Below are 27,237 nucleotides of genomic sequence, written 5' to 3' on the forward strand. Positions count from 1 at the left end.
AGCTTCTTAGATTTGAATATATAGGCCAAACAACTCATTAATAAATAGAGAAGACAATCAAAATATTTATTTATAATGGATATTATTGTTGAAGCCCTTCTTGTGTATATTGTTTTATTTGCTAAGGGTACAAATAGTCCTTTATTATGGACTGAAATTACGTCGGCAGATGTTTGTATAACATCTTCCTACATTATGATGTAATTTATTTCAGTGCTTAGTTCGCACCAAACAGGAGGGTCTATACTTTATCCAGAGCCCCTAGCTTTCAAATCCAAGCTCCGCCTCTCCAGCAAGCGCACCCACCTTGTCCACCAGCAGCAGCAGCACAGTGCGCCAGGCAGGCAGCGGGAGTCAGGCGTGGGTCACACCGGGGAGCAAGCAAGACGGACCGGCAGCAGCACTGAGTGATAGCCACTGTACTACGGAGAAAAGACTGTTAGGGGGAAACTCCGTAATAAGACTGTATAGGACTAAGCGGTATCCTTCATTTTGTCAACCGTGAAAGGGAACTCCTTCACTGCCACATTTGGGAGTACCGAACCCGGTGGTGTTAGGGGGGAAATATGCAGTTGAAGCCGGACTCTGTCAGCCGCGCAGCTGGCCTCAGAGGCTGGTGATGCCCGGCGTGCCGCGCGGGGATCACCGCCCAGCAGCAGGAGTGGGTCGGGACAACAGTGCCTCGGGAGGCCGATGATGATGCTGGTAAAGTCGGGATCATGGCTAACGGAACCGGTACTATCATGTTAAAATGCGTCGTGGTTGGAGACGGTGCAGTGGGCAAAACGTGCCTTCTGATGAGCTATGCCAATGACGCCTTTCCAGAGGAGTATGTACCCACAGTGTTTGATCATTATGCAGGTAGGAATTTCTATTATTCTATCTGTCATGGGCGTCTAATAATAACACTTATTGAAATGGTGTGTTTGTAATATCAATTCTAAAAAGAGTGAATGTGATGTTGCTGGGTGAATTTCCTCTGCCACTTCCTCTCCAACTGCATTGGCTTGCATCTGTTGCTATAATCAAAACCACTTGTTTGCCTTCTTCATAGCAGAGAGGGGTTGGGGACCCCCCTCCCTTACTCCCTCCCTTCTTTTTCTGCTCCCCAACCTCACCCTCTCTCCTCTCAAATGCTCTTTGTCATTTATTTGCAGTGAGCGTCAACGTTGGTGGAAAGCAGTACTTGCTGGGACTGTATGACACAGCTGGTCAGGTACAGTTTATTTTTTCCCTCTGGCCCGGTGCCAAGCATGTCAAGGACACACACTCACACACTCTATCTCTATATCTCGGTCTCCATGTGCGCTCCTGGGACCGATCTATCCAGCACGCCCACAGGCTTCATATTCAGGCCAGACACTAAGCTGCAACAGGTGATGGTTTTCGCACATGGGTTTACTGCCTGTAGTGGTGTGTGCCATGGACAGTGATGGTAGTGAAGGGGTTTCAATAGTTATATTATGTGGAGAACAGGGCTCCTATGTCCAGTAGTGATGTCACAGGTTTGTTAATAGGGCTGCCTAATGCCTGGGCTTTTTCTTTACAATGTGCTATTCAGCGGACAAGAGCTACAACTGAAATGGTAATCCAATGGGCTACACACACACACACACACACACACACACACACACACACACACACACACACACACACACACACACACACACACACACACACACACACACACACACACACACACACACACACACACACACACACACACACACACACACACACACACACACACACACACACAAATAATGTTTCCACTCAGCAGAAGAGCTCAGCAGTATAAACACACAGACAGAGGAAACCATGTTAACATACCACGGACAGAAGATCATTGAGTGCAAGATATGCTGCATCATTCACAACCAGATCTTACAGACTACAGTTTAGGGCTGCACATAATGAGGAAAAGATGTGATGTGATTTGCTGAATTAAAAAAAAAACTGCTTTTAAAGTGCACTCAGTTGCTTTCATTCAAAACAATCTAAAAATTGCTTGATGAATAACGAAATTAAAGGAAATTATTCTCCACTTTTTTCTATTGGAATAAATGAACTGAACACACAAGGGACCTCTGAAAAAATAATGATGGTTCCTTTTTTAAGTGCCATTTTCTTCTAATACTGTCTTTCGAAGACCTCATAAAACCCCTGAGAACAATGACGCAATCTTTCACAGTCTGTTGCACAAGTCAAAATATAAATATAGTTTGTGCAGCCCTAGTTTTAGGGATACAAATGTGAATCATTTAATAAGTGTAATAACTTACATGATAAGAGTCCAACTGAAATGATTAGTCAAGTAATCAATCGTCGATTAACCGGCAACAATTTCTGATAATCGATTAATTGTTAGTTGAATAATTAAAACAGTTGAAGTAAATGGGGTCTGTGTGATTCAGAAGCAAAACAATAACACACTTTTTTAACAGTCTTCAATTGCGCAGACTTGTCCATGTAAGTTCAGATCAGTTACAAATGTTTTTAATAGTAAGGTTTTATAAAAAAATTATGTGTTACAGATATAGTTTTGACGTTGTTTAGCAGGCCAAATTGACTTCAATTCATCAAGACATCTCTGTTTTATGGGTCTTTGTTCAAGGTGGAGTCTTGTGATTTTTCTTCAAGAACTCAAAGTAACACGGAATGAGTAATTGATATAGAAATGGTCATGTTGTAGGAGAAGTCTTGATTAAATAGCAGACATCTTAAATAATGTGGACCACTAGAAGTGTGGGGGCTGGTTTTGACACAGTTCTGCTGATCAACAGTTGGCAGTGTAACACAGCACTGGCAGCAGGATAAATGCATACAAGCCTTCTGAAGAAAAACACTAATTACAGAAATAATTGTTTGTTAAAAGGAAACTCCAAAGAGCCCCTTTTATGTTTGGCCTTCCTTTAACAATTACAAGACAGCCAACAGTGGTGTAGCCTTTCACTGCCCCTAAACCTTTCACCTCCAACAACCTAAAACTGTACACATGTCAAACGTTGAATAGTTAACACTTTCCTCAGGGCCGTATTTAACTGTGTGAAGTCAGAATGAGTCACAATCCGAAATGTGATCCGTTCATCGGAAAGACAAAAACGAGGCGCTGAAAGGTCACCCGGGGAATATTCAGCCTCTCGGTTTCTGTTCATTCATGAATGCTAAATGTCCATGAATATCAAATCACAACCCTCCCTCCTTCTTCCCAGCCAACCTGTAGCCGCACTGCATTTCTGTTCTCGACAAAACAGATGGAAGAGGTGTTACTACCCGGTTGTAAAAAGAGGAACACATACTTATTGTGTATTCTGGCATGTTTGATATTGTGTGTGTGTGTTTCAGAGCAGGGTTTGCTTTTAGCTGATTCAGAGTGTCTCTGAAATGGAGAAGTTCTCCCAGATGTCTGCCGTGGGTGCTGCCGGCCTTTCGAGAGTAGAGTTACTGCTCTTGAAAACGAGCACCCCCCACCACCGCCCCGACTCGGCTGACCTCTTTATGCGGAGCAGCAAGGCCAGCTGGTAATGTTTATAGCTTCAACATCTGATCAAAGAGCTGTCGCCCCAAAGAGAGAGAAAGAAAGGAAGGAAGAAAGAGGAGGGGAGAGAGACGGATGGGGTGACGGAGAGGGTGAGGAGGGGGTAGAATTGCTAAGAAAGTGAACAAATGGAGTGATGCAGCGATTACTTATTTGTGTAGGCTGACCTGTGGTCCCTCGACAAAGAGCTATCTGATTTTTTCCTTTGGATTTTGGAATAATGCAGAAAATAAACTCTGTGACAAGTCAAATCTGAAATTACGTTATAAACAAACTACATCATGTTTGCAGGGCTGCGTATCACCACCGCTAAGCTAAAGGCGGCTAATGATTGGCGTGATGAGCATTAGTAGTCTAATTTAGCCACTTCTTAGCAACCGCTTCTTTTACGACAGATAGAAGCTTCGGACATTGTGGGGTATTTAGTGATGTATTTTATGTTGTGGAACAAAAAGTTAAAATCTCTTAGGCATGTGTAAAAAAACAGAGCTTATTTCAACCAATAACACGTTCAAACCGTTGACTTCAAGACGAGGGAACTGAAAGTGGTTACTCATGAACTTTTTTTTGTTCCATAACGTTGTGACATCACTATGTAACACTGGCTAGTGATCTAAAACATTGTACGTGAAAGGATAAGGGGGCAGAACATCTCTAGCAGTTGTCCAATCACAACAGAGCCGGCCAGCTAACCAATCAGAGCAGACTGGGCTCTGGTTTCGGACAGAGGGTGAAAAGAGGTGGTGCAGCACAGGCAGTATGAGAAAAAATAAAGACCTTTTTGAACATTAAAGCATGGAGACATGTCACAGTAGTAGAGTACTAGACCGATCTTATACAAATACAAACCTCCAAAAATGAGCACAATTGGGCCCCTTTAAGTTTTGTTTTCCCTTTCTCTCCCTCACATATTACTTGCCCTTTATCATCTCCACCTCTGGCCTGTGCTACACATGTTTGGCTTCAGGCTGCCTGTAATATTGATATTCCTGGCAGGGCTACAGCTCCCACAATGGGTCAGCACACTGCCGCTGCCATGCCCTCATCAGATGCTATTTCATACTATTGCGTCTCTGTGACATGTCAGGGCCACATCATCACGGCCCGGCATTGACCCGAGTGCCGCTCACTGTCTGCTTTTGAGACGGCTGCTCTGCTTCTATTATCCGCGCTCTGCCACGTCGCTCCCCCCAGCCACCGTCTATTGAATTATTCCATATGGAAGGTCTGCGAAGTCTGTTTGGCTGAATGTGACGAGGGGAAAGCCTTTACTTATTCATTCGTTCTCATGATGCTGCACTCAAAGAAAAAATCTAGCATTGCTGCCTGAAGAGAAGCAGGAGGAAGCAGGAAGTGGATGTTAAGTGCTGTGGTACCCATGGAAACGCTTTAAGGAGAGGAACTCAAGAGTTGTGACCCTCTGGGATCTGTGCCACGCTGCCCTAGTAGCCCCCACATTTTGTCGTCTGACTGTTCCTCATTTGCTTAGCCATTCAGGTGCTTCTCACACTCAACTGCACATCCCTTGATCACTGTTCCTCTTCACTTCACACACTTCCTCCATTCTGTTTGACACAGTCTGATGAGTCCTTTTTGACTCAGCAAACAAGAGTCACCCCCAGACGTCCCAGTATAGAGGAGGGGGTGACAGGTGGGAATTAGGGTGAGGCATAAAAGGGAGGGTCTGGAATTTTTGTTTTCCCATCTGGGAGCCTATCCCCAGTTAGATTTTTCGAATTCTTCTTCATCATTTTTCTATCTTAAAGGGGACCTATCATGCAAAATGCACTTTGTGATGTCTTTTATACATAAATATGTGTCCCCGGTGCGTCGGGAATTCACGCAGCGTCAGAAAATAAAACCCTCTCTCTTTTCCTCCGTACCCAAATCTTTTAAAAACGGGGGTACAATGAGCGGATACAGATTTTCTGACGTCAAATCGGCAGTGGACCCACAGAAAGTTGCTATCAGAAACAATGCCTGACGTGTTTTGGACGTAATCTCGTCTTTGTTTACATTAGCAAGCCTCGCTAACACTCAGAGCTAACCTGCACTGTGGAGCACATGTGTTTAAAAAGCAGGAAATAAAAAAAGGAACTCACCTTGTGATAAACACGCAAGAGAAAAAGCATTTGAGCTCCATACAGAAATAATCTTTGATGTGGTTTAAACAGGATGGCGTTTTATCACAGCAGAATTTAACTTTGTCTCCGGTAGAATTCTGATCAGGCATTAGCTCCACCTCCTCCTCTTCTTTTTTTTTTTTTTAAAGCTAAGGACCCAAAATCCGCGTTTCTCTAACAGGGCTGCAAAAGAGGGGTATGAGCAGTATGAGGCATGGCTACAATGGGTGATCTGTTTGGTATTTTAAGCAAAAACTTCACAGACATGTTTTGTATAGGTATGGCCCTACAATATATGTTTCCAATATAGCATGATAGGTCCACTTTAAGCTGTATGTTTGAAACTTGTAGCATTCCATGGAAACATCTACTTCAATTTAAGGTGATAAAACTATGTCTCACGATGCTTTTGATTACTGACGATATTTAGACGATATTGTAGAGTACCATTGGTGCTTTCACACAATATTCACAATATTCACATTTTTGATAATTATATAAATTGTAAAGTAAATAACTGAATAGTTTGGTAAATTCAGAAAATTACATCAATCTAATTTAATGCAGCCTTTAAAACCTAAAAGAACATTATGTGATATTACAATATTTAAAATCTAAGATCATATCAAGTCTCATATCCCTGTATTGATATATTGCCTAGCCCTACTACACATTATGGTTTCACAATATATTGTTTCAGCATTAGCATCACAATGTTTGTGTGCACAAGCAAGGCAAATTATCTCTACTACGTCTTGCTACAACTTTTTTGCTGCTTGAAACTTAAGGAAAACTTGAACATAACTAATGTAAATGAAAAAATCTGTCTGATAGAACATAATTTACTCAGATTTAAGGGTTTTGGGATACACTGAGTTTATTGTTAGTAAGTAACATGCAGGCTGTAAACAGCGAACAACCAATCACGGTAGTTGTAAAGAAATAGCGGCTTCAATTTGACCAAAATCAGGTTTGTTGTTGACTTCTGGTAAAAAAATCCTGTATTTTTATTATACGGTAGAAAAAAAGATTGCTATAATACACTGAACAAAAATATAAATGCAACACTTTTGTTTTTGCTCACATCTTTTATGAGATGAACTCAAAGATCTAAAACATTTTCTATATACACAAAATAACAATTTCTCTCAAATATTGTTCACAAATCTGAAAAAATCTGTGATAGTGAGCACTTCTCCTTTGCCGAGATAATCCATCCCACCTCACAGGTGTGGCATATCAAGATGCTGATTAGACAGCAAGATTATTGCACAGGTGTGCCTTAGGCTGGCCACAATAAAAGGCCACTCTGAAACGTGCATTTTTGCTTTATTGGGGGGGTCTGGGGGGGTCCGAAAACCAGTCAGTATCTGGTGTGAGGGGTAGGGTTAGGGTAATGTTGTGAATCGAGTGGCCTGTGTTCGTCGTCCATAACATACGCCTGCCCATACCATAACCCCACCACCACCATGGGCCACTCGATTCACAACATTACCCTAACCCTAACCCTAACCCTCACACCAGATACTGACTGGTTTTCGGACCCCCAGATAAAGCAAAACTGCACGTTTCAGAGTGGCCTTTTATTGTGGCCAGCCTAAGGCACACCTGTGCAATAATCATGCTGTCTAATCAGCATCTTGATATGCCACACCTGTGAGGTGGGATGGATTATCTCGGCAAAGGAGAAGTGCTCACTATCACAGATTTTTTCAGATTTGTGAACAATATTTGAGATAAATGGTTATTTTCTGTATATAGAAAATGTTTTAGATCTTTGAGTTCATCTCATGAAAAATGGGAGCAAAAACAAAAGTGTTGCGTTTATATTTTTGTTCAGTGTATGTCCATTACTTCCTTCTTTATATGTTTTTATTTAATAATCGTTTACCACAGTATATACGAAACAAATTGACAATAAAATATATATATTGCAAACACTAAAACATAATTAGAAAAAAAAATGAACAAGAAAATTATAAAATATAATAATATATATCTATTAAAAAATATTTAATTATTTTCCATATCCTGTAGCCTTACTTTAAATGATTTATTAAAGGCTTAAATTAGGTTGTACCCACTGATATTAAAGTAAATATTAGACTTTTAATGCAGTATGGCAGGCTGTTCTCACTATCTAGCAGAGGTCACATGACTTGACTCCAGTCAGACTCGACTCGCATATTTTTTGACTTGAAACTTGCTTGACTAACATTGATAAAAGACTTGACTTGACTTTGACTTGGTATTCATGACTTGAGACTTGACTTAAGCTCGAGATAGATGACTTGAAAGGACTTGACTGTTTAAAATTAAATATTGGCGTTTGTTTTTGTAGTGAGATATTACGTTTAGTTTTTTCGAAAAACGTGATTATAGCGCCATGCGCGCAAACCTGGCAACCCACTAGAAGGCAGGAGTCTCAGTTAACATGGCAGCGGCTAGCTTTACTCCAAAAATAGTGAAGTTTGGATTCAAGGATTATTTTGTCGATGACGGTAATAAGAAGAGAACAGCGGTATGCAGGGTCTGCAGCATAAAGATCAGTGACAGGACCACCACAACATCCAACTTCATTCGTCACTACAAAAAACCCACAGAGAAAGGTGCGTGCGTGTGTTGTGTTAGCTAGAAAGCTAACGTTAAGTTTAAGCTACGTTAGACTTGGTTTCAAATCGATTAAGCATTGCAAAAAGAAGACAAAACGGTAAATGAACACTAGAACCTCCAAGGGATTCATTTTTACTAACCCTGATACTGACAGGCTGTCAGGAGAGGGAGAGAGAGGAAAAGAGATGCCTCGTTTATTTCCCCTGTGTTATTATCAGAAGTTACTGTAAACTTTTGAATAACGTATTTCATCTACTTTTAGTAGTTTGTTTAAATGTTTTAATTATGTTGTTTTTGTTTGTAGAAGTGCATCATTCCTTGATTTATTGTAAAATGAATCTGAACTTTTTGATCTGTTATGATCATCCACACTGCAGCTTTGGGGACAGAGCCTTCTCAGTGGCAGCTCCTAGGCCAGGGGTACTCAAATACAAATCTTAAAGGTCCAAAATAAATGTTTCAATAAGACAAAGGTCCGTTTATTACGGTCATTCAAACTTTAAAACAATTGCAACAAGATTCTTAACACGAGGTTGCAAAAACAAAAATAATCTGTATGCAGCAGTTTTCATTGTTGTTGTGTCTGTGCTTGATCCCTCAGAGTCGCAGTGTAAGAGCTGCACAGTTATGAATAAAGGCAGCTGCACCCTCTTTCATTCAGCATTCCCATTATTGCTTTATAAATGTCTTGCCCCCTTTAGTGTCCACTGAGGTTCGTCAGGCCCAACACATCTTCAACAAACTCCCCATTTGCCTCATCATAAAAACTCACAAACACCAGCAACTGAGCATTGTCAGTGGTGTCAGTGGACTCACCCACAGCTAAGGAAATGCACTGTGCATTTTTTATTCCATCACAAAGCTGATGAATCAAATCACCAGCCAGTATTTATGTTCTTCTGGTTGCTGTGGAATCTGAGAGGGGGATTTGCTTGATTTGACCTGTTATTTCCTCTTTTTGTTTGCCTTCAACATGGTCTCCATCACTTCAGTCATGCATTCTTTTATACTGCAGTTATTATCCAGTGGAAAGTCCTTACCTACTGGCCTAGTTAAATCAAAGTGGTTACTTTTTTTTGGCTGGGCAGTGTAGTTTTACACACCGTCTTATTTGACTTTCTCAGGACTTAAAACAGTTTTTTGGGGGCAGACCCCCTCAAAGAAAAAAATATATTTACACACGTAAGGTCATCATCTTAATAGTTGTGTATGCTCATCCGTGAGCAGAGCATCAAGTTGACATGTCTATTACATCTGAATGCGGCGATTACCATCTTGTTCAGCAAAACGCCTCACAAACGTATTAAGATCAACAGCTTTAGTGCGTTTTGATTCAATGCTGAGTACAGCCACACTGACAGTCTCTTCTCTGTCATTGTAGACCGCAAATACCTCATTCCTTCAGTGCTTGGGTCCGAATGTTTCTCGTTTTACGCCGTCCCGTTCAAAAGAAATCGCCGCCAATCATATGTCCACGCTCGCGCCAGGACCGGGGGAGGGGTTACATGACGTGCATCTTGTGCTGCATTCACTTGCACTCGGACATTAGAGACTTTCTCTCATAAATGTCCGATGAGCCACAGCTTTTCTTTCAAAACAAAGCTGCCAACTGGGGTGGCAGCTGGGGTGGCAAGGCCTATTTTTAGGGTGTCAGTTGCCACCCCGGTAGGTGAAACTAGGCTACTAGCTACAGTACAGATGGAACTAGATGAGCCGTTAACTCTCGCTCTGAATTTTTTTTTTTTAAACTCTCGCTCTGACTTAGACAGGTTGAAAGAGACGAGACACACATTTTTCCCACCCGCATTCCGCGAAGACCCGCCCTACTGTGCCTCTGATTCCCAGATTGTTTGGGGGGAAAAAACGCTGACGGGATGCTGAATGTGATTGGACCAATGCGTTGACAGACACACACAGACAGTGGAACAGGACATGCAGAGCGCTGTTTGCAGTCTATGGACATAGCGGATAATTTTGACTCGTTGCGTTGTGGCGATGTCTCGCAGATAACACAGATAATACAGATAATACATATGAAAAGTATAATTTGCTCAGAGTCCAGAGACAGTTGTGGTTCGGTCCGGATACGGACCGGAGTCCGAACTTTGAGGATGCCTGTCTTAGGCTCTGGAATTCCCTCCCCCAAGATCTTCGTGACTCTGAGTCCCTCACAGTCTTTCAGTCCCGCCTCAAAACACATATTTTCAACTCTGTCTATCCATAAGCCCCCCCCCCCCCCTCTCAATCAACTTCCTCTTGACTGCCTTTTTATTTATTTATTATTTATTTTACTATACTTACTTGTTTGCCTGTCCTTGTTTGTCTACCCTCCCTCATACTGTAAAGCGTCTTTGAGTTGTGAAAAGCGCTATATAAATAAAATGTATTATTATTATTAGGATGATAAACTGAAGCAATTTCTAAATTAACCCAATTAAGTGAGTTTTAAATATCGTCCTACTTAGTTTATAAGGAAATTATGAAGAGGAACAAATTAAATGATTTGAAAATGATATGTAGGTGCTGACGCTGTTGGTGGTTCTAGTGTTAACAGAAATTTTAATTAAATATGTGTAATGGCAAATGCCATATATGATTTTCTTACCTGGAATTCTGCCTTTTTGAACAGACTTTTTGATTGAGTCCTAGCTATATTGTCTGCAGTTCTAGGGTTAATATGATTGTCATCGGTCTAAATTAGATTTCAAATGATTAACTATGTATGTAATGAAGATCATAGTGTGCTTTGAATCCATTTTCATAACCACTGTCTTTTAACTGATTTAAATGCGGAAACTGGGCTTATTCATCAGAATTTCGTATGACTTGACTTGACTTGCTTGACCTGAGCAATGACTTGACTTGACTTGCTTGACTCTCATCACAGTGACTTGGGACTTGCTTGATACTTGTAGGTCAAGACTTGAGACTTGCTCATGACTTGCACATGTAGGACTTACCTCTGCTATCTAGGCATGAATAGACTAGAGTGCCTCAGCATCGAAGCAAGATAAATTATCATTAATCACCACTAAAGGGTTATTAAAACAGAAATGAGCATAAATAGCTTCTTTATTTTATTCCTGAGGTGAAAAAGAAGCGTCTTGAGTCTGGGCTTGCGCTCCCAGCCGGCGGCCATGTTGGAGCAGGCGTGTCTGACTCTGTTGACATTGCCAGTTTATAGAGCCCTGAGGAGGCTATAGGAGGAGAGCTGGAGAAAGATAGAAAAGCGAGAGCGAGGTGGAGGGTATGAATCACTGATATCATTTCAACTGAGCGCAGTCACACGGTGGAACTAACACTTAGACGCAGAGCCTGGCCTTCGTGGAAATGTATGGACATGTATGGAGAGAAGTTGGTCTTTTTATCCCTTTCCACTGATCATAATATTTACTGCACTACTTGGGAAGACTGTTTGTCTCAATGATGTGCTCTTAAACTATTCCAATACAACTGTAAGACATACTTCTGATGGAAACTTGTATTCGTTCACAGCAGCAGCAGAGTGTAAACATTTCTGGACTGATCAAACATACGAGTGAACTGCTGTACGTAGGAGTACACTCTGTCTGTTTCTCGCTGTGTACACTCTGAGTGGCTAGCAGGCCTACTGTCTTTGGTAATGTGTCAGGGGTGTACTGAGGGAACGGTGATAGAAGCAGAGATGGGTCTCGGAGAAGCTCCCGGCCTGTTTACAGTAAACTGTGGCTTACACTGTGTTCCTTTATGTCTGTGGCTCACTGGGGGGATACTTGTGCAAGCAAAGGTCGCACAGACGCACTGTGTACTTGATCACATGTGATGGATATAGTGTATCTTTGGGGGCAGAGGAAAGCACATTGTGTGTATGCAAAAACACTATGTGATGTAACATGTTCTCCCAAGGAAGGTAAAGTGAGCTGGATAACATCGGTATCAGACAGGAGTAAACTAGGGCTGTCAATGGTAAGGCTTTAATCCTTGAGATTAATCTGGAAACCTTCATGTGTTAAAAAAACGAATGCATATTAATCAAATTATCAAGTTTGCAGGGCTCGACATTAAGGACTGCCCGATGGCCCCGGGGCCATCTAGTATTTAGCTCGGGCAATGAAGCCTCGCCTGCTGGTTGCCTGATCGGGCAATCTATTATGCCAGTATCATGCAGCTCGCGGATCCAGTAATGAGAGACCCGACAGTAAAACTAAACTTATCTATAACTAGTTTAGGTAGTTTGAGAGGTAATTAAAATAGCTACGTGTGATATTCTAACCTGAAGTGTGTGTTTTGTCCGCTCACCGCTGCATGTGATCATGCAGAGCTGCGTGTCGACTCGTCAGCAGCAGCTGATCTCTCTCTCCCGTCAGATTAGACTTCACTCGCGTTTATGTCCATATCGATCAGATCCAGCTAGTTCTAGCTAATGATATGACTACCTGCTTATTAAAAGACACCTAAACAATAAGTGTCGCTATGCAACCGGATGAGGCCACAAAGTATAGCGCAGCATTATGCATTTGTTTACATGCCCACCGGAACCCCGAGGCATTACCAACAGATCAACGCACAATCAACCCAAACAGGACATCTTTTTCTCCACATTAAGTGTTAGACATTAGAATTGACTATTCTTGTATGTCACATACTCTTCTTGTCTGTCACATACTCTTCTTGTCTGTCACATAAGTGGCGCAACTGAAGCGGTATTGCGCTAAAGGGAAATTATTTTGACCGAAGATATTTAGATTTGCCGGCTAACGGGAACTCTGACGTCGCCATTTTGTGTGCTTCGCGGATGCGCTCGGCTCCTCTCGACTGCTGCTCGGGTCTGCTCGGTCAGCTTCCGGATGAGGAGGCATTCGTTCGACCAATTTAGATAACATTACAAACATTTTTAACAGGGGCCATAATAGTGTAAATAATGTTTGTTTTGGCAGTTATAACTGAATGTAATGTTTTCTACTTTTTTTACATCTGGGAAGGCATTTGCCTTCATCAGATGGAAAGTGTCTTGACCAACAACTTAAGTATTTCTTAAAGCTATGCAGGGCATGCAAGCGAGCAAACACAAACAAGAACAAACAAACAAGTGAAATTAAAAATAAAATTGAAATTGTACAATATAATATTGTGGTGGTTCATCTTATAATTAAGTCTAGAGAATGCACCAGACAGCATCTAAGACCTGCAAAAATCTACATTTTCTAGGGGGAGGCCCCCCAAACCCTTCGTGCGTCATTTTGTCCGCGCGCATTTTTCAGGGCAATCTCTATTGGGCTCAGGGCCATCTGTAAATTAGCTTAGATGGCCCACAGGGCCATCTCCCAAAATCCTTAATGTCATGCACTGAGTTTGACACCAACTTCCTCTCGTAGTTCCGTTGCAGATATTTACCATGAATTGCATGCAGTCTAAAGGCAAATCAAGTGGAGGACTGGAACAAAATGTATTGCACTGACTCGAGACCACTAGACTTACATAGGAGACAGAATCATTACTTCCTCGGTGTAACGGTACACCTAATCCATGACAAAAGGCGACTCTACTCATTAGCTTTATGCGCGGTGAATAGTGAGGAAAGGAATTTTCCTGAAACATAGGCTAGCCAATTTCTTTCAGGGTCACCACTGTTGGAACAGACAGTGCTCGCAATATGAATACCACCATACAAACATATGCCCTGTGTAGCCAAATTAAACAGAGGGTTATTACAGCGACTCTCTGTAACAGTGGCTTTGTTGATGGTTTGTGTGGAAAATGGTCGGACTTCATGCCAATAATTCAGAAATCATGACATAATTAAGTATAAAACCCTTTATTACAACATCAGATGTGTACTTGTTTTAACTCAGCCTGAAATACACATATTTTAAACTTATGATTAATCACAGATTATAATTGTGATTAATGCGATTACATGTTTTAACTGATTGACACCACTTGAATAAACACTATAGTTGGTCTGACAGTTAAAGATTTGTGCATGCCGTTAATACCAGTGTAGCTATTCCTTCAATATTTCAGGTTGCTTAAGCCCATTATTGGAAATCAATTAGCTAGGCTGCTTTAAGATAATATTGGATTTGCAGGATTGTCGCATATTGCCTAACTGTGGTTATTAGGTTTAGGAATCGTTTGGGTTTAAATGATTACGGCATTGATTGCATTTCTGCTTATTGATTTCTTCATTGCAATTATTTAACCACGTGAATGAGGTCAAAGGCTTATCTCACATAAATCTTTAAGAAAACCTTTACACAAATGTGTATTTTTATTCACGATTCACTTCATGAGGTCAAGGGACTTGTAAATGAATTGCAGACAGTGTTGGTCACTGATGTTTATATGATAACATGATCATCTTGTCATTATTCTTTCGTTCACAAGTTAATTCTGATTGGTGCCATTTGAAATGGTTCAATTTCCCCCGGGTAACACTGAAACTAATGAGTTGATAAAAAACATTTATTGCATATTGGAAAAAAACATACTGCAGGGTCAAAATGATGTCTGGTTTTATAAGAATAGCAGGTACATGGCACTGTTTTTATATGGAACCAAGTTTTGGTTCCCAACCCACGTCATTATATCGACTCATTTTGTTACATATCCTTTGTATCACATAATTTCATATAATTTTGACGCCGTTTTTTTGTTCTTTCATCATATTTCAAACTATAAAACAAAAAATCAGACGTCACTTAGTGTTTGGGAATCATCCTAATCGTTTGTCTCAGCTTGCATGGAGCACCAGATGGTTTGCATGCATAACTCTCATTTATCACATAAGGGAATTCAGATAGTGTCAGGTAAGCTGTCAGTCAAGTGGCTTCAATGACTGTGACTGTGAAAATACTCGATCATCTCATTAGTTCAGGAACTTCATAGCAGATACAGAGAATTATTATAAAGTTTTCTGCATGAGCCATGTCTGTGAGAACCCTGCGAATACTGAACTCATTTGGAAATAAGAGGAGGAATAACTCATAAATATTTGAATCACATCCACTTGACTCCACTCCAGTGTAGAGTCATCTATGATACGAGCACAGGCGTGAAGATTTGTATGGCGTTTTTTAAATCGACTCCAATTCAATATAAAGTCAGTATATTTTAAATTCATTACACAGGGAACAAAAGATGACACATTCATCTGTCTGATCTATATGAAGAACCATTACACTCATTTGCATAAACATAAATAATTTGCATGAGTAGGACTTGCTTCTGGGGTTATAGCACAGCAGTGTGATAGTATTGGATTTTTTTCGTGTGCGTTTGGCAGAGAATGGGACTCGCTGAAGGCATCCGAATGAAAGACTGTCATGCCAACGCTCCCACTGCAACTATCTCTGGCAAAGTGGAACGTGGCAACCGATTTACTTTGATTTGAGGCATGTGGACAATAAATTCCCCAGACAACAGAGTGAGATTGATTCACTTGGTCCTTGTTGGTCTGGTTGAGTCATATTTAATTACTGGAGATCCATTGATCGCCAGTATCTTCGCGCTATCAGCGTAGAACCATCCCAATACGTGCCACGGGGAGAAGAAGTGAGCTAGGTCTTGAATATTCATATGTGTGCAAGTCAGACACTCTGTCAGAAGGGTTTATCTTTGGTGGGGACAAAGTGGCGCTTGATCGGATGCACAAAGGACAGTCTTGTGTTTGTGAATCAGCCATTTGAACCTCACACCGGCCCATAGGGGCTCCGCCCCCCCTCTTCCCACATGTTTGATTCTCATTCAAAATAAAATAAAAAATATATTTAAAAAAAATATATTGTTTTTTTTTTTTTTTTTAATCAACAAGGTAAATATTATATAGTTGGTATCAGTAAAATGTATAATCTAAAATAAAATCTCGTTTAAAATTGTGTTACGATGTCTAAAGTTACTGATAAGTAACTTTAGACATCACCTTACACACCTTCCGGCGCAAACTGAAAACTGATCTCTTTCGACTCCACTTCGAGCGATAGAACTATTAACAAAGCACTTATATACTAATAAAGGACTGGCTTATCTAAGCCAGTTGAGTAGCACTTGAAATGTTTTTGCTCTATGAAGCCTGATGTACTTATATGATTCTGTTTTTTTTTCTGAGCAGTTTGTATTTTGTTGGTCGAACGCACTTATTGTAAGTCGCTTTGGATAAAAGCGTCAGCTAAATGCAATGTAATGTAATGTAATAAGTCACATGTTTCCTGCCTGGCCGCAGCGTGTATCATTACCCTCTCTCGTCTGGGCGCTAAGAAAGAAGCCCTTAGCCAGTGCAGCAGCCAACAAATTGCTGACTGTTGCTATCTGTAAACTATGCCGCCGAACCATAATTTCAGCCAATCAGCGTTGTCAGATCTGATGGTCATAGGGCGCCAATTTCAGTGCCCGATGCAGTATGTGAGTTGTTTGGACTCGTATCCAAGGTGACGCTACAGTAGTTGATTAGGATGGCTGCGTGTGCAGGTGGAGACTCCGGACCTCTGTCCCCGCCCATTCTGATTCAGCCAGCTCTACCCTTTCGTTGACATGTTATGCACAAAACAACCTCTAGATGTCACTGTGGTTTGAACAGAAATCCCTTCAGCTAGCTTCCACTGAGAAAGTTGGCATGCAAAAAATACAGGATACACAGGATATAGACATTTGCTATTAGGCCAGTGGTTTCTTGTTAGGCCAATTCAGCATATACAGTAAGATGAGCAAGTCTTTTTTTTATTATGAAAAACACTTTACTTTTTTCCATTTATTTATTTTTACAATTATAATTTATTATCTTTTATGAATATATCTGGTTATATATATATTGCTCATTTTCCATAAAAGAAAACACATGTATTTGAGTTTGTGTTTTATTTGAGTTTTATTTGAGTTTTACAAATACTGTACTGTATGATGATTCTTGAAAATGTACTTTTGCCATAAAAGGCCAGCTCGACCAGTTGGTAGAGGCTCATAAAAACAAAACTGTCAGTCAAAAAAATAAAAATTGTTTGTGGTTATTTGTGGCCCATTTGATAAAAAAAATGCAAACAAATAATTGTTCCATAACGTTTTTCTTGGTCTGGCAGTTAAAGCCAGACCACACACACACACACACACACACACACACACACACACACACACACACCACACACACACACACACACACACACACACACACACACACACACACACACACACACACACACACACACACACACACACACACACACACAGTAGAAACTATGTCCAGGACAAGGTATTTGGAAGTTTCATAGCTAACCACACTGAAGATTATGGAGGTATTGATCAGTCTTCTCATATTTTTAAGCCTCAATTTGTCCTTCCCCCCCCCCCCCCTCTAACATCACCAGAAGTCATAATTTAAGGGGTAATTTCTCAAAAAGTTATTCCGGGGGAGCATCCCCCCGGACACCACTAGTATGCTTTGGTCACCATTGCCATAGCCCCACCTAAAATATTTTCCACCGGCCGCCACTGCTCACACATTTGGGCAATGCCAGTGCATTTGGTTGTCTTTGTCTTGTGGTGATTGCCTTTGGTCTGACTGCAAATGTCAAATAATCCATTGAAGTCTCACATGAAGGTCATTCCTTTCTTCTCTTCATAAGTCAATTCCAAGTGTGTATCATTATCATTCCCCTCATAAGAGTCTACATCACTCATATAAAGCAGCCAAGGAGCTCTCCTGGCTCCAGTCTGAGTCCGGAGCTTATTTTTCACACGCTTTAATAATTCACGAGTAATCGTTTCCCAGATGTTAAGAAACGGAAATGAATCATGTCTGCTCACCGTCCTGACCTCTCATCCTCCCCTGACCCGAATGTTAACTATTCCTGTCTTCCCCCAGGAGGACTACGACCGGCTGAGACCGCTGTCCTACCCGATGACCGATGTCTTCCTCATCTGCTTCTCAGTGGTAAACCCGGCCAGTTTTCAGAATGTGCGCGAGGAATGGGTGCCTGAGCTGCAGGAGTATGCACCCAGTGTCCCCTACCTGCTCATTGGCACCCAGGTCAGTCCACCAATGGTGTCAGAAGCATTTACACTCAGCTTTAAATGACTGCTGCTTATATGTGATTTCTTATTTATACATATGATAATCTATAAGCAATAACACTGCAATATACTCTAGGGCAGCGGTTCCCAAACGTTTCAGTCCGCGACCCCCAACAGTACCAGTTACTGGCGACCCCTGTCAACGTTAAATGTATTGAATAAATCAATACATTTAAGTTTTCGGCACACTCGCGGGAATATCTCCGTCATGGAGCGAGCTTAAATTTGTTTGTACCATTTTCAGCCGATTTGTAATCTGTTCTAGAACTACGATGTGTTTTTAGGATTGCAAGAAGCATATAGAACAAACAATGGATGTATTTTAAGAACATTTATCCATGCTTAAATTAGATTTAGATGTTTTAGGAGTTATATAGAGATTATATATATATATATATAATATATATATGCATCCAATGAAGCTTCATCGTATGAAGTCTGTTGATGATCAGAGGCTGTTGTTGGGGCTGCATAAACGTTTTTTTATTTTTGTTTTGTAGGCAGACCATGCAGGCCAGCCCGATGGTCACCAAGGTTCATGTTTAAATAGCATTTTTACAAAAAAAGCCCAGGCGAGCCTAACATGTGAAAAAATGGCTTAGACCTCAGAGTTAAACTTGGGCCTGCGACCACAGTTTTACTGTATTTTGTTTTGAAAATCCACAGCGAAGGTTTGTGTCGTACTACATGCGGTGTATTTTGCATAATCTCTCAGTAGCCAACGATCTGTGAATCTGTTGGCTCAGACATAAACTCTGTAATAAATGTAGTCTACATTTCATAAGAGGTGTAAAACCTGAGAGCATTTTAAATCGCATTTGAACTAAATGCTTATATAATCTGTAGTTGTATTTGTATTGTTGATTTATTGTGTAAAGTGGTCCTTGGTATGAAAAAGTTTGAGAAACACTGCGCTAGTGGATTGTCAACGGGGGGAGCCTCGCTGCGGGGAAATTATACAGATGGCTAGTCCGCCCCTGAAAAATGTCTATGCACCCGTTATTATTAATACTTTTTTTTTAAAAATTGATTAAAAAAAATGGATACAATTTATTTTACATTTAAAAAAAAAAAAAAATGTTAAATTTAAATGTTGTAATCATCTCACGACCCCCACTTTGGGAACCCCTGCTCTAGGGTACAATAACAATGTCTGTTCTACATGTACACTATATCAACTTGATATGATACAAATTGTCTCAATTGAGGCCAGATCCAGATTGTAACTTGAGGAACACGCTTTGAGCCACAATGTGAATTCAACCTCAAGAGACCACCAAGGCTAACAGAGAACTTACAATTCAGAGACAAATATACATTGAATCTGCTTTCCTTTGGCACAGGAGATAATCATGGAGTATCACAAACCTCACAAAGATATTCCTTACATATAGCCTGCAAAATGTTAGTTTTCAGAACATTTTCTGATAAATCCAGACCTTTTATTCATTTGTTGTTTTTTAAAGCTTTGCTGGTTATACTTTTAAAATGTGATGACTTGATACTTTAATTACTCGTCATATATCACCATAACTGGAATATATTTTGTTTGTGAACTGTTGGTCAGACAAAACAAGATTTTTTTTACGGCAAAACGGTCAGTGTATGTTTTGGTCATTGGATTTTCTTTTCACAAATGGATATTCAAAAACATACACTGACCCAAAACGAATGAGAACTGTTTTAATTAAATAGTAATTATTATATTTGTGCATGCAATGGACTGCAAAGGCTATAATCCTAGAGTTCCCTCCAGAGGGAGTTTCTCTCCCATACACCCCCCCCTGCCTGAAATTCCTCCATTAGACTCCTTTGTTTACTCCCCTAACATAGTGACATCACTGACACTCGTGGTTATATTGGCTATCGCTCCAACACATTGTACTTGAGAGCAGTGTGCAAACTATACCACGGTCTCCGGGGGAGCCGGGATTTTTTTTTTTTTGCGGGGGTGGGGGGAGTAAATGCTGATCCGTGCATTAATAGCAACAGCACAGACATAGACCTATTATTATTATTATTATTATAAAGAGAGATTATAATGTTCATGTCAACAGATTTCCCGCGCAAACTTCAATCAACTTGATAATAAATAATCCACGGACCACCAATGTAACGTTTGACTGTTTAATTAAATCAACTTAAAATGACTCAAAAACAGGCTACATTGTTTCACATGGGCTATAGCCTATTATGGCTGTAGCCCACACAGAGCCACGCGATAAGAGCAGCCAGCGGCACCAACCATGAACAATATTAATATTAATAATACAGCTATAGCACAACACAACCCTCTCACTGCCTGGAGAGACGCAACGCCACACACACAACACAACGATGCACATAGCCCTTCTCTCATAAGTAGGCCTATCACAGCAATCCATAGGCCTACAACACAGCAAAATTAAAGTAAAAGCGGGCCTTACCTAACACAAAAGCGACCACAGCGGCCTGGGCTCAGCTGCCATGATGTGGACAGACGATGACCCGATTTAAGCCAAGATGTGATGAAAAGCGTTGGATCGAATCTCTCCAGTGGAGGTCCATTAAGGTCCACAAAAAGTAGTGATGAGATGCTGGCTTCACGCAGTCTATTGCGACTCTTACTGTCAGTGTCATTCACAGCTGAAAAGCCCCTCTCGCACTCCGATGAAGTGGGCAGGTATGTTCTGCTTGCTATGGACAGTTTCTCCAGCGTGGTGCAGGTGCAGCATCTTGTAACTTCCAGTCGCGAAGCTCCTGCACTGCTTCACTGGCAGATTCACCGAGTGCTTTCGCAAGGGCCCGTATTTATTTTTCCCCATAAAGTATAAGTGCGTTGCGGTCCTGTGGCCAAAAGCGCTTGTTGAGGGGTTTGAGCATATTAACGAGATCTGACTCTGGCATTCGCTTCTTAAGATTGTCGATCACAGACTGATAGAACTGACCCCTTTTAATCTTACCGCTGCTCTCTACTAGCTCCAAACCTTTGAACAGTCCTTGTGTTATGCGTTCCTCGGCCTTCTGTGCTGATTTACCTCCACACTCTTTCATAGCAGAAAGAACATCGATGCACTGCTGAATCTGACAATTAGCGCTCACTATATCTATGTCCCTTTGCTGCAACCTTAGTGACAGGGCTTGCAGCTCACGAAGCGTGTCTCTCATGCAAGCCAGATCGGCTACAAATCCAGCGTTTGAGAGTTGTTTATGGAGCCCAAGGAATTTCTTCCTTTCAGTGTCATTACGAGATGGATCCTCACTTGCGACTTTAAAGTGGCTTGCTAAAGCAGGGTAGTTGTTCCAGACGGCTTTAACAGTTCTAAAACTGCTTGATGGTAAAAATCTGCCCGATTTTTTAAAGCTGCATATTCAACTCCGCTGCTGCCTCCTCCAGGAGTCTCACATTCTTTGCGGACTTATTGTACAAAGTGTACAACTTTGAAACGAAAATCTCGAAGTGGTTACATCCAGAAACAAGTTTTAGAGAGTCATGGACTGCCAATTCTAGCCGGTGGCAAAGACAATGTATAGACTGGATTTTGGGGAAGTCCTGTTTTAGCTGAGCAATGACCCCACTGTTTTTGCCAGTGAGGACAGACGCGCCGTCAGTGGCTATGCTGATGAGATTGATAAACAAAAACTCGTCATCAAAACCTGCGTCACGTAGAGCCTCTCTCAGGCTGTTGTAGATGGACTCGGCATCTGTGCCCTGGGCTAACTCCTTGAGGTCTAAAAATACATTATCCACATCTCCCTTTCCTGTCACGTCACATCTCACATATAAAATCAAATATGCACGTCCGTGCACAGTGCTCTCATCGATAGTGATGCTTATTTTTGACTGGGCCTTTTTAACATTAGAAACAAACTTTTTCTGCATTTCGAGTGCAATGTGGCCAATAATCTCAGCACAGGATTTGTCTGATCTGTGTACAGCGCCTACCTTTGCCCCATTGATCTCTTGGAGCTGCATGACAGGTGGGAGTTTTTTAAATGCCATCCTTTCCTTTGCTATCATATAGGCGGATCTGAAAGCATTGGACGTTTCCTCTAACAACTTTGCGTTGATTGCGAGAATCTGGTTCGGCAGTATTGCTTGTTTTCTTGTTTCTGCCAGTTCAACTGCCCTGTTGTGCGCCACACTATCCCGATGCTTGTAGATTTTCTTACGCAAGTTGTTCTTTGTTTTACTGGTTACGTCCCCGTTCATCCATTCTTCTGATAAGTGCGCTCCACCTTTATCAGTAGCCCTACTGAGGAGAAGGCTTTTAGCATCCCTGCAAAGAGTACAGCCTATGCATCCATCCTTGGAGAACAGCCATGGGAGGCGTGTGATCCACTCATTCCACTGTTGGCTGGTCCAGCCAGCCGGTGGCCGCGGGACCACCGCAGCAACTTCGCCCCCCCCATCTCGAGCAGCAGGCAGGGAGGAAGAGGAAGAACAGGTGGGGTGGTCATCAGCAGCATCATCATCTTCTTCCACATCTCCTTCGACCTCTACTATGGTAGTTGTAGTCATCAAGTTAGCTTCTCTTGGCTCGTCTTCTTGTGTCTCTTCAGCCCCCAAGTTAACGTTAGCTGTCAAGTTAGCACTAGCACTGACGTTAGCTCCCTCCTCTCTCGGTTCTGTTGTAGCAGCAGTCACAACGTACGATGTGCTACCACCAGCTACATTCGGTTGGTCTTCTTGATCAGGTTGTTTGGCCGTCTTTTTGAAGAAATTGCCCAATGTAAGTTTTTTTTTTTCTTTTCGACATGTCAGCAGCAGCAACAATGCCTGGTAAACATGCAGTGCTAACTAAACGAGCTTGTGAGTGAGTGGGTAGTGGGTGGAGCTGCGGGCAGCGTGCAAGCAGGCGACACTTTTTTCATGAATCATAAATTCTAAATATTATTTTATTTCACTTATTTTACACCTTTGAAAAAAAAAACATGCCCAAAATGGAATTGATTTGGTCATCATATCAGTATTTTAGAGAGCTCCCCCCAAATTTCACAAAGCATGTTCCCAGGGGTTCCCAGCTCATGTCACCACTAGGGGAGCTATAGCTCCCCCTGCTCCCCTCCAGTTCACACCCTGCTTGAGAGGCTAAGAGGCAGGACATCTCTAAGCAGTTGACCAATCACAACAGAGGTGGCCAGCTAACCAATCAGAGCAAACAGGGCTCTGGTTTCAGACAGAGGGTGAAAAGAGGTGCTGCAGCACAGACAGTATGAGAACAATAAAGAGCTTTTTGAACATTAAAGCATGGTGACATGTCACAGTAGAGACACTAAATACAAATATGAAATGTGAAAATAAGCATAATACGGCCCAAGTTAAAGTGATAAAAAAAAATCCCAGTGCAGCCTGTTGCTTTGAAACTGACCTTTGGCAAAGAAGAATAAATGTATTAAATCAAAAAAAAATTGGCGAGTACAAACATGTCTGGGGACCTCAGGCTGATCTGTGTTTAAAAGGTCTGTGGCTTGGTACATTAGTCCTCAGTGCCTTAAAGGTAATCATTAAAACAGCAATTCACTTATGCAAAGATACTTAATCTGGGCTCATGTCTTTTGATCTTCCATAGAAGCAACACTAAACTCATGAAGATGTTAAGAGATGACACTTATCCTACGTATTAAAACCCACTGTCGGTGCCGTATGACCAAAAAACGATTATAGCGCTTACTGGAGGCTGAATTCGTGTTCCCTGGCAACCAAATGCCAATGCAGCCAGGGCCCCGCGTTGGTGAGGAGGATGGAGTGGGTGTCTGATTTATCTCCTGTCAGCTGATGTTTACTGCCCTTTGTATCAGTACCCATCAAAACTCGCTGCTCTGGAGCCCGATGCTGATATGCACACAAGCTTCATAACAGCGAGCCACAAATCACACCAATAAAGAAAAGGTTTAATGAAGGTCGCTCCCAGTGCGTTTGTGCAGGTGGATGCATTTATTATAAATGGCCATTACTGACATGGGGATGAGTTGTGTGTGCTGAGCGTTGCATTGAATACAAGAAGAGTGACAAACCGTTTGGTTGGCTGTAAAATGGCTTTTGTACAAGAGCAGGAAGTGTGGGTTTCAAAATGAGAAAGAAAGCTGTCAGTTACGCAGGTCGGCTATGTTTAGCAGCGTGGAGAAAAGTGCAGAAATACCTGATTTTGTGTTGTCAAATCAGAAATTAAGTCTTTAAGAAACTATTAAAAAAGTTATGAATTCATATCCATGACTTAACTCAGAGGAAATGTCCCTTATCTCTTTCAGATTGACCTTCGTGATGACCCCAAGACCATTGCCAAACTGAATGACATGAAGGAGAAGCCCATACCCACTGAGCAAGGACAGAAACTAGCAAAGGAGGTTTGTTTGTTTGTCCTACTAAAGAGAAGTAATGAGTAGCTAACGAAAGAGCTAGATGCTAACTGTCAGTGTGGTAGGATTTAGCTTTCATGTCCAGTTAGATTCCTGTGTGTTGCTTTGACCCTGCAAGTCTCTGTAAGAATGTCTGGAATCAGACCTCTGTGCATTCTTTGCCTCAAATAAATTCAGAAATACATTCTAGGTCCTCATGGATGTCAAAAGTAGTTACAGGCTGTCCGACGTAGATACCAAATGTGGCCTGTGATTAATCAATCCTGTCAGGCAGAAATTGAGAATAAAAGTCAAATGTTCAAAAATTACACCCATCTCAAAGTATTAAAGGTCCCATGTCATGCTTTTCCGGTTATTACCCGTCCCCTTGTGTGTCATGAAGGTTTTTCTGCATGTAAACGGTCTGCAGAGTCACAAACCCTCAAAGCACACCCTGTAGCGAGTAAAACTCTAACACAGAAAATACCTGTCTATGCTGCCCCAGAACGCCTCGTTGGAGATTTATCTTTTTCCATTGTTTTCTTCTTGGGTACAGTGACCCATTGGTCCATTTGGACCAATGGGTCACTGTACCCAAGAAGAAAACAGCCGTTATGTTACGTCCGTGGATTGGTCAATGGGCCAATCCGCGGACTTCCTCACACACACACACTCAATCTTTTCTCAGCTGCAGCTCCGCCGATTTCTCCTCCTTGAGACGGCGGGGCTGTTAGTCGGTGTGTGTTCGGGCTGGGTAAAGCTGTCTCGCAGACGGCCACTGGGCTCATAGGGAGGGGGGGGCAGGAGCTCCAACAAGCCGTTGAGGACAGAGAGTGAATACTATACAGAGATGCTGTATGAGAAACCAATGCGATTTTGGAAAATTGCACGATATAAATCTATTTTTAGTATACCTCAACAATGGAATTATGATCAGTAGAAATGGCCATGACATGGGATCTTTAAAATATGGATTTTTGGGAATGTAAGATAGGATTTAGGCGTGTTTTATGTCTTTTTGGAGTCATGAAGTTTTCTGAGGCCACAAAAGTTCCATGCAAAATCGTTTTCAGATTAAAAGAAATATTAGGTTGAATTTTTGTCAATGTGAACTGTTTTTTACCTTGGACATTATTTCTTACTGTTGAAGACCTGATTTCCATATAAATCCTTCTAAAGATTCGAAAACCCCCCACAAAACTCAAAATGAATGAAACAGAAATGAAATTATGTTTTCCCTAGTTTTTAGCCTCTTTTGTATATATCGGAGTTATTGGGCAAAGCATTTTTTTTATTAGACTCACCGCACTGCCGTTGTGAAAGTCTCAAACACTAACAAATGATTCTCGGAGTGCCAAGGCCAATGGTGCATTCAGGTGCTCCACAGATGGAGGTTGCTTTCTGGCTTTGGTGTGTTCAATAGCCTAAAGTCTTAATTTGGAAACAACATTGATGCTACAAGATGTGTTGTATTTTTTTTACAAGTGTACAAATTAGGGGCTATTTTGTGCTCAGGAAGTAGTGGTTTACGAGATTCTCGTATTAACTATTGGCAAGAAAGACAATCTATTCCTTTACCTATCATAACTGCTAGTTTACCATTGTATTGTACCTGCATTTTTGACGGATGTTAATATGTGTGTCCTCCTCAGATTGGTGCATGTTGCTATGTGGAATGTTCCGCTTTGACACAGAAGGGCCTGAAGACGGTGTTCGACGAGGCCATCATCGCAATCCTGACTCCCAAGAAAAAGAAAGGAGCGCTGAAGAGAAGACTGGGACCCCACTGCATCAACTGCTGCCTGATTACGTGATACATTAACCTCCTGGAGATCAGTCAGCAACAAACCATAAACCAAACCTGGACTGCAGGCAAAAGACAGACAAAAGAAAATTGCACGGACAGCAGAGTGAGAAACAAGAGGACTGAAAAGGACAAAACAAGAGCTACTTTTATGCTGCAGGGCTCTTGAAAGGCCATAACTCTCTCCTGCTGTCCCACACAGGTTGAGGATGCAGTTTACTACCAAAGGAGCACAAAACCCAAGTCTGTCCCTTCTTCTAAGACTTTTAGCTTCTGACGTACCTTCTTTTATAACCATTTGTAATCATTTGTTCCTTGTCTTAAGCTGTCATGCAAAGAGTTCATATTATTTCTATGGTTTGAAAGCTACATTTGTGCATTTCTCTTAAAAAAAGAGCAAATCAAAGAAAGCCTGCAACCTGTAAATAATGAGAGTCTGACCTAAGTGACACTGTGACAGTGGCGAAGACTCTGTAAGTCTGTCTCCTATGATATGCCAATTGGGCCCTGCAAACAATATTACACAAAATGCAACGAGTGCAATTCTGCCCAGAAACCACATTTTGGACCTAGAACTGTATTATTTTAAAGTTTAAGCGTCTTGCTTTTGCCTTATGAAACGTTACATTACTTTAGAGTGTGGCATGCCAAAACATATTGCAAGTTCCAGGCTGAGTTTTTCATCAGGAACTCAAGAGGTCTATTATCCATTTTCTAAATATATATTGTCTAGAGTTTATGATTCTATGTCTCTAAGATAGAGATGATCTTGTCAGCTAATAATAACTTTCTTTTTGTTA

The 27,237-nt window shown here is 41.4% G+C and overlaps 1 protein-coding gene across 1 annotated transcript; it reads left to right on the plus strand.

The window, feature by feature from the left end:
* The first annotated feature begins 317 nt into the window (after positions 1 to 317).
* On the plus strand, positions 318 to 27,237 carry LOC117551811 (rho-related GTP-binding protein RhoQ). The gene is made up of 5 exons (XM_034224870.1): positions 318 to 861; positions 1,158 to 1,216; positions 18,107 to 18,271; positions 24,547 to 24,642; positions 26,286 to 27,237. The coding sequence occupies exons 1-5, from the start codon at positions 720 to 722 to the stop codon at positions 26,445 to 26,447; spliced, it is 624 nt and encodes a 207-aa protein (XP_034080761.1). The 5' UTR covers positions 318 to 719; the 3' UTR covers positions 26,448 to 27,237.

This window comes from Gymnodraco acuticeps, unplaced genomic scaffold (assembly GCF_902827175.1).
Source record: "Gymnodraco acuticeps unplaced genomic scaffold, fGymAcu1.1, whole genome shotgun sequence".
Lineage (NCBI taxonomy): Eukaryota > Metazoa > Chordata > Actinopteri > Perciformes > Bathydraconidae > Gymnodraco > Gymnodraco acuticeps.

Coding starts and splice junctions, on each gene's coding strand:
- LOC117551811 (XM_034224870.1), top strand. CDS start 720: ATGGCTAACGGAACCGGTACTATCATGTTAAAATGCGTCGTGGTTGGA. Junction 18,272..24,546: donor ACCTGCTCATTGGCACCCAG/GTCAGTCCACCA, acceptor TATCTCTTTCAG/ATTGACCTTCGTGATGACCC. Junction 24,643..26,285: donor GACAGAAACTAGCAAAGGAG/GTTTGTTTGTTT, acceptor TGTCCTCCTCAG/ATTGGTGCATGTTGCTATGT.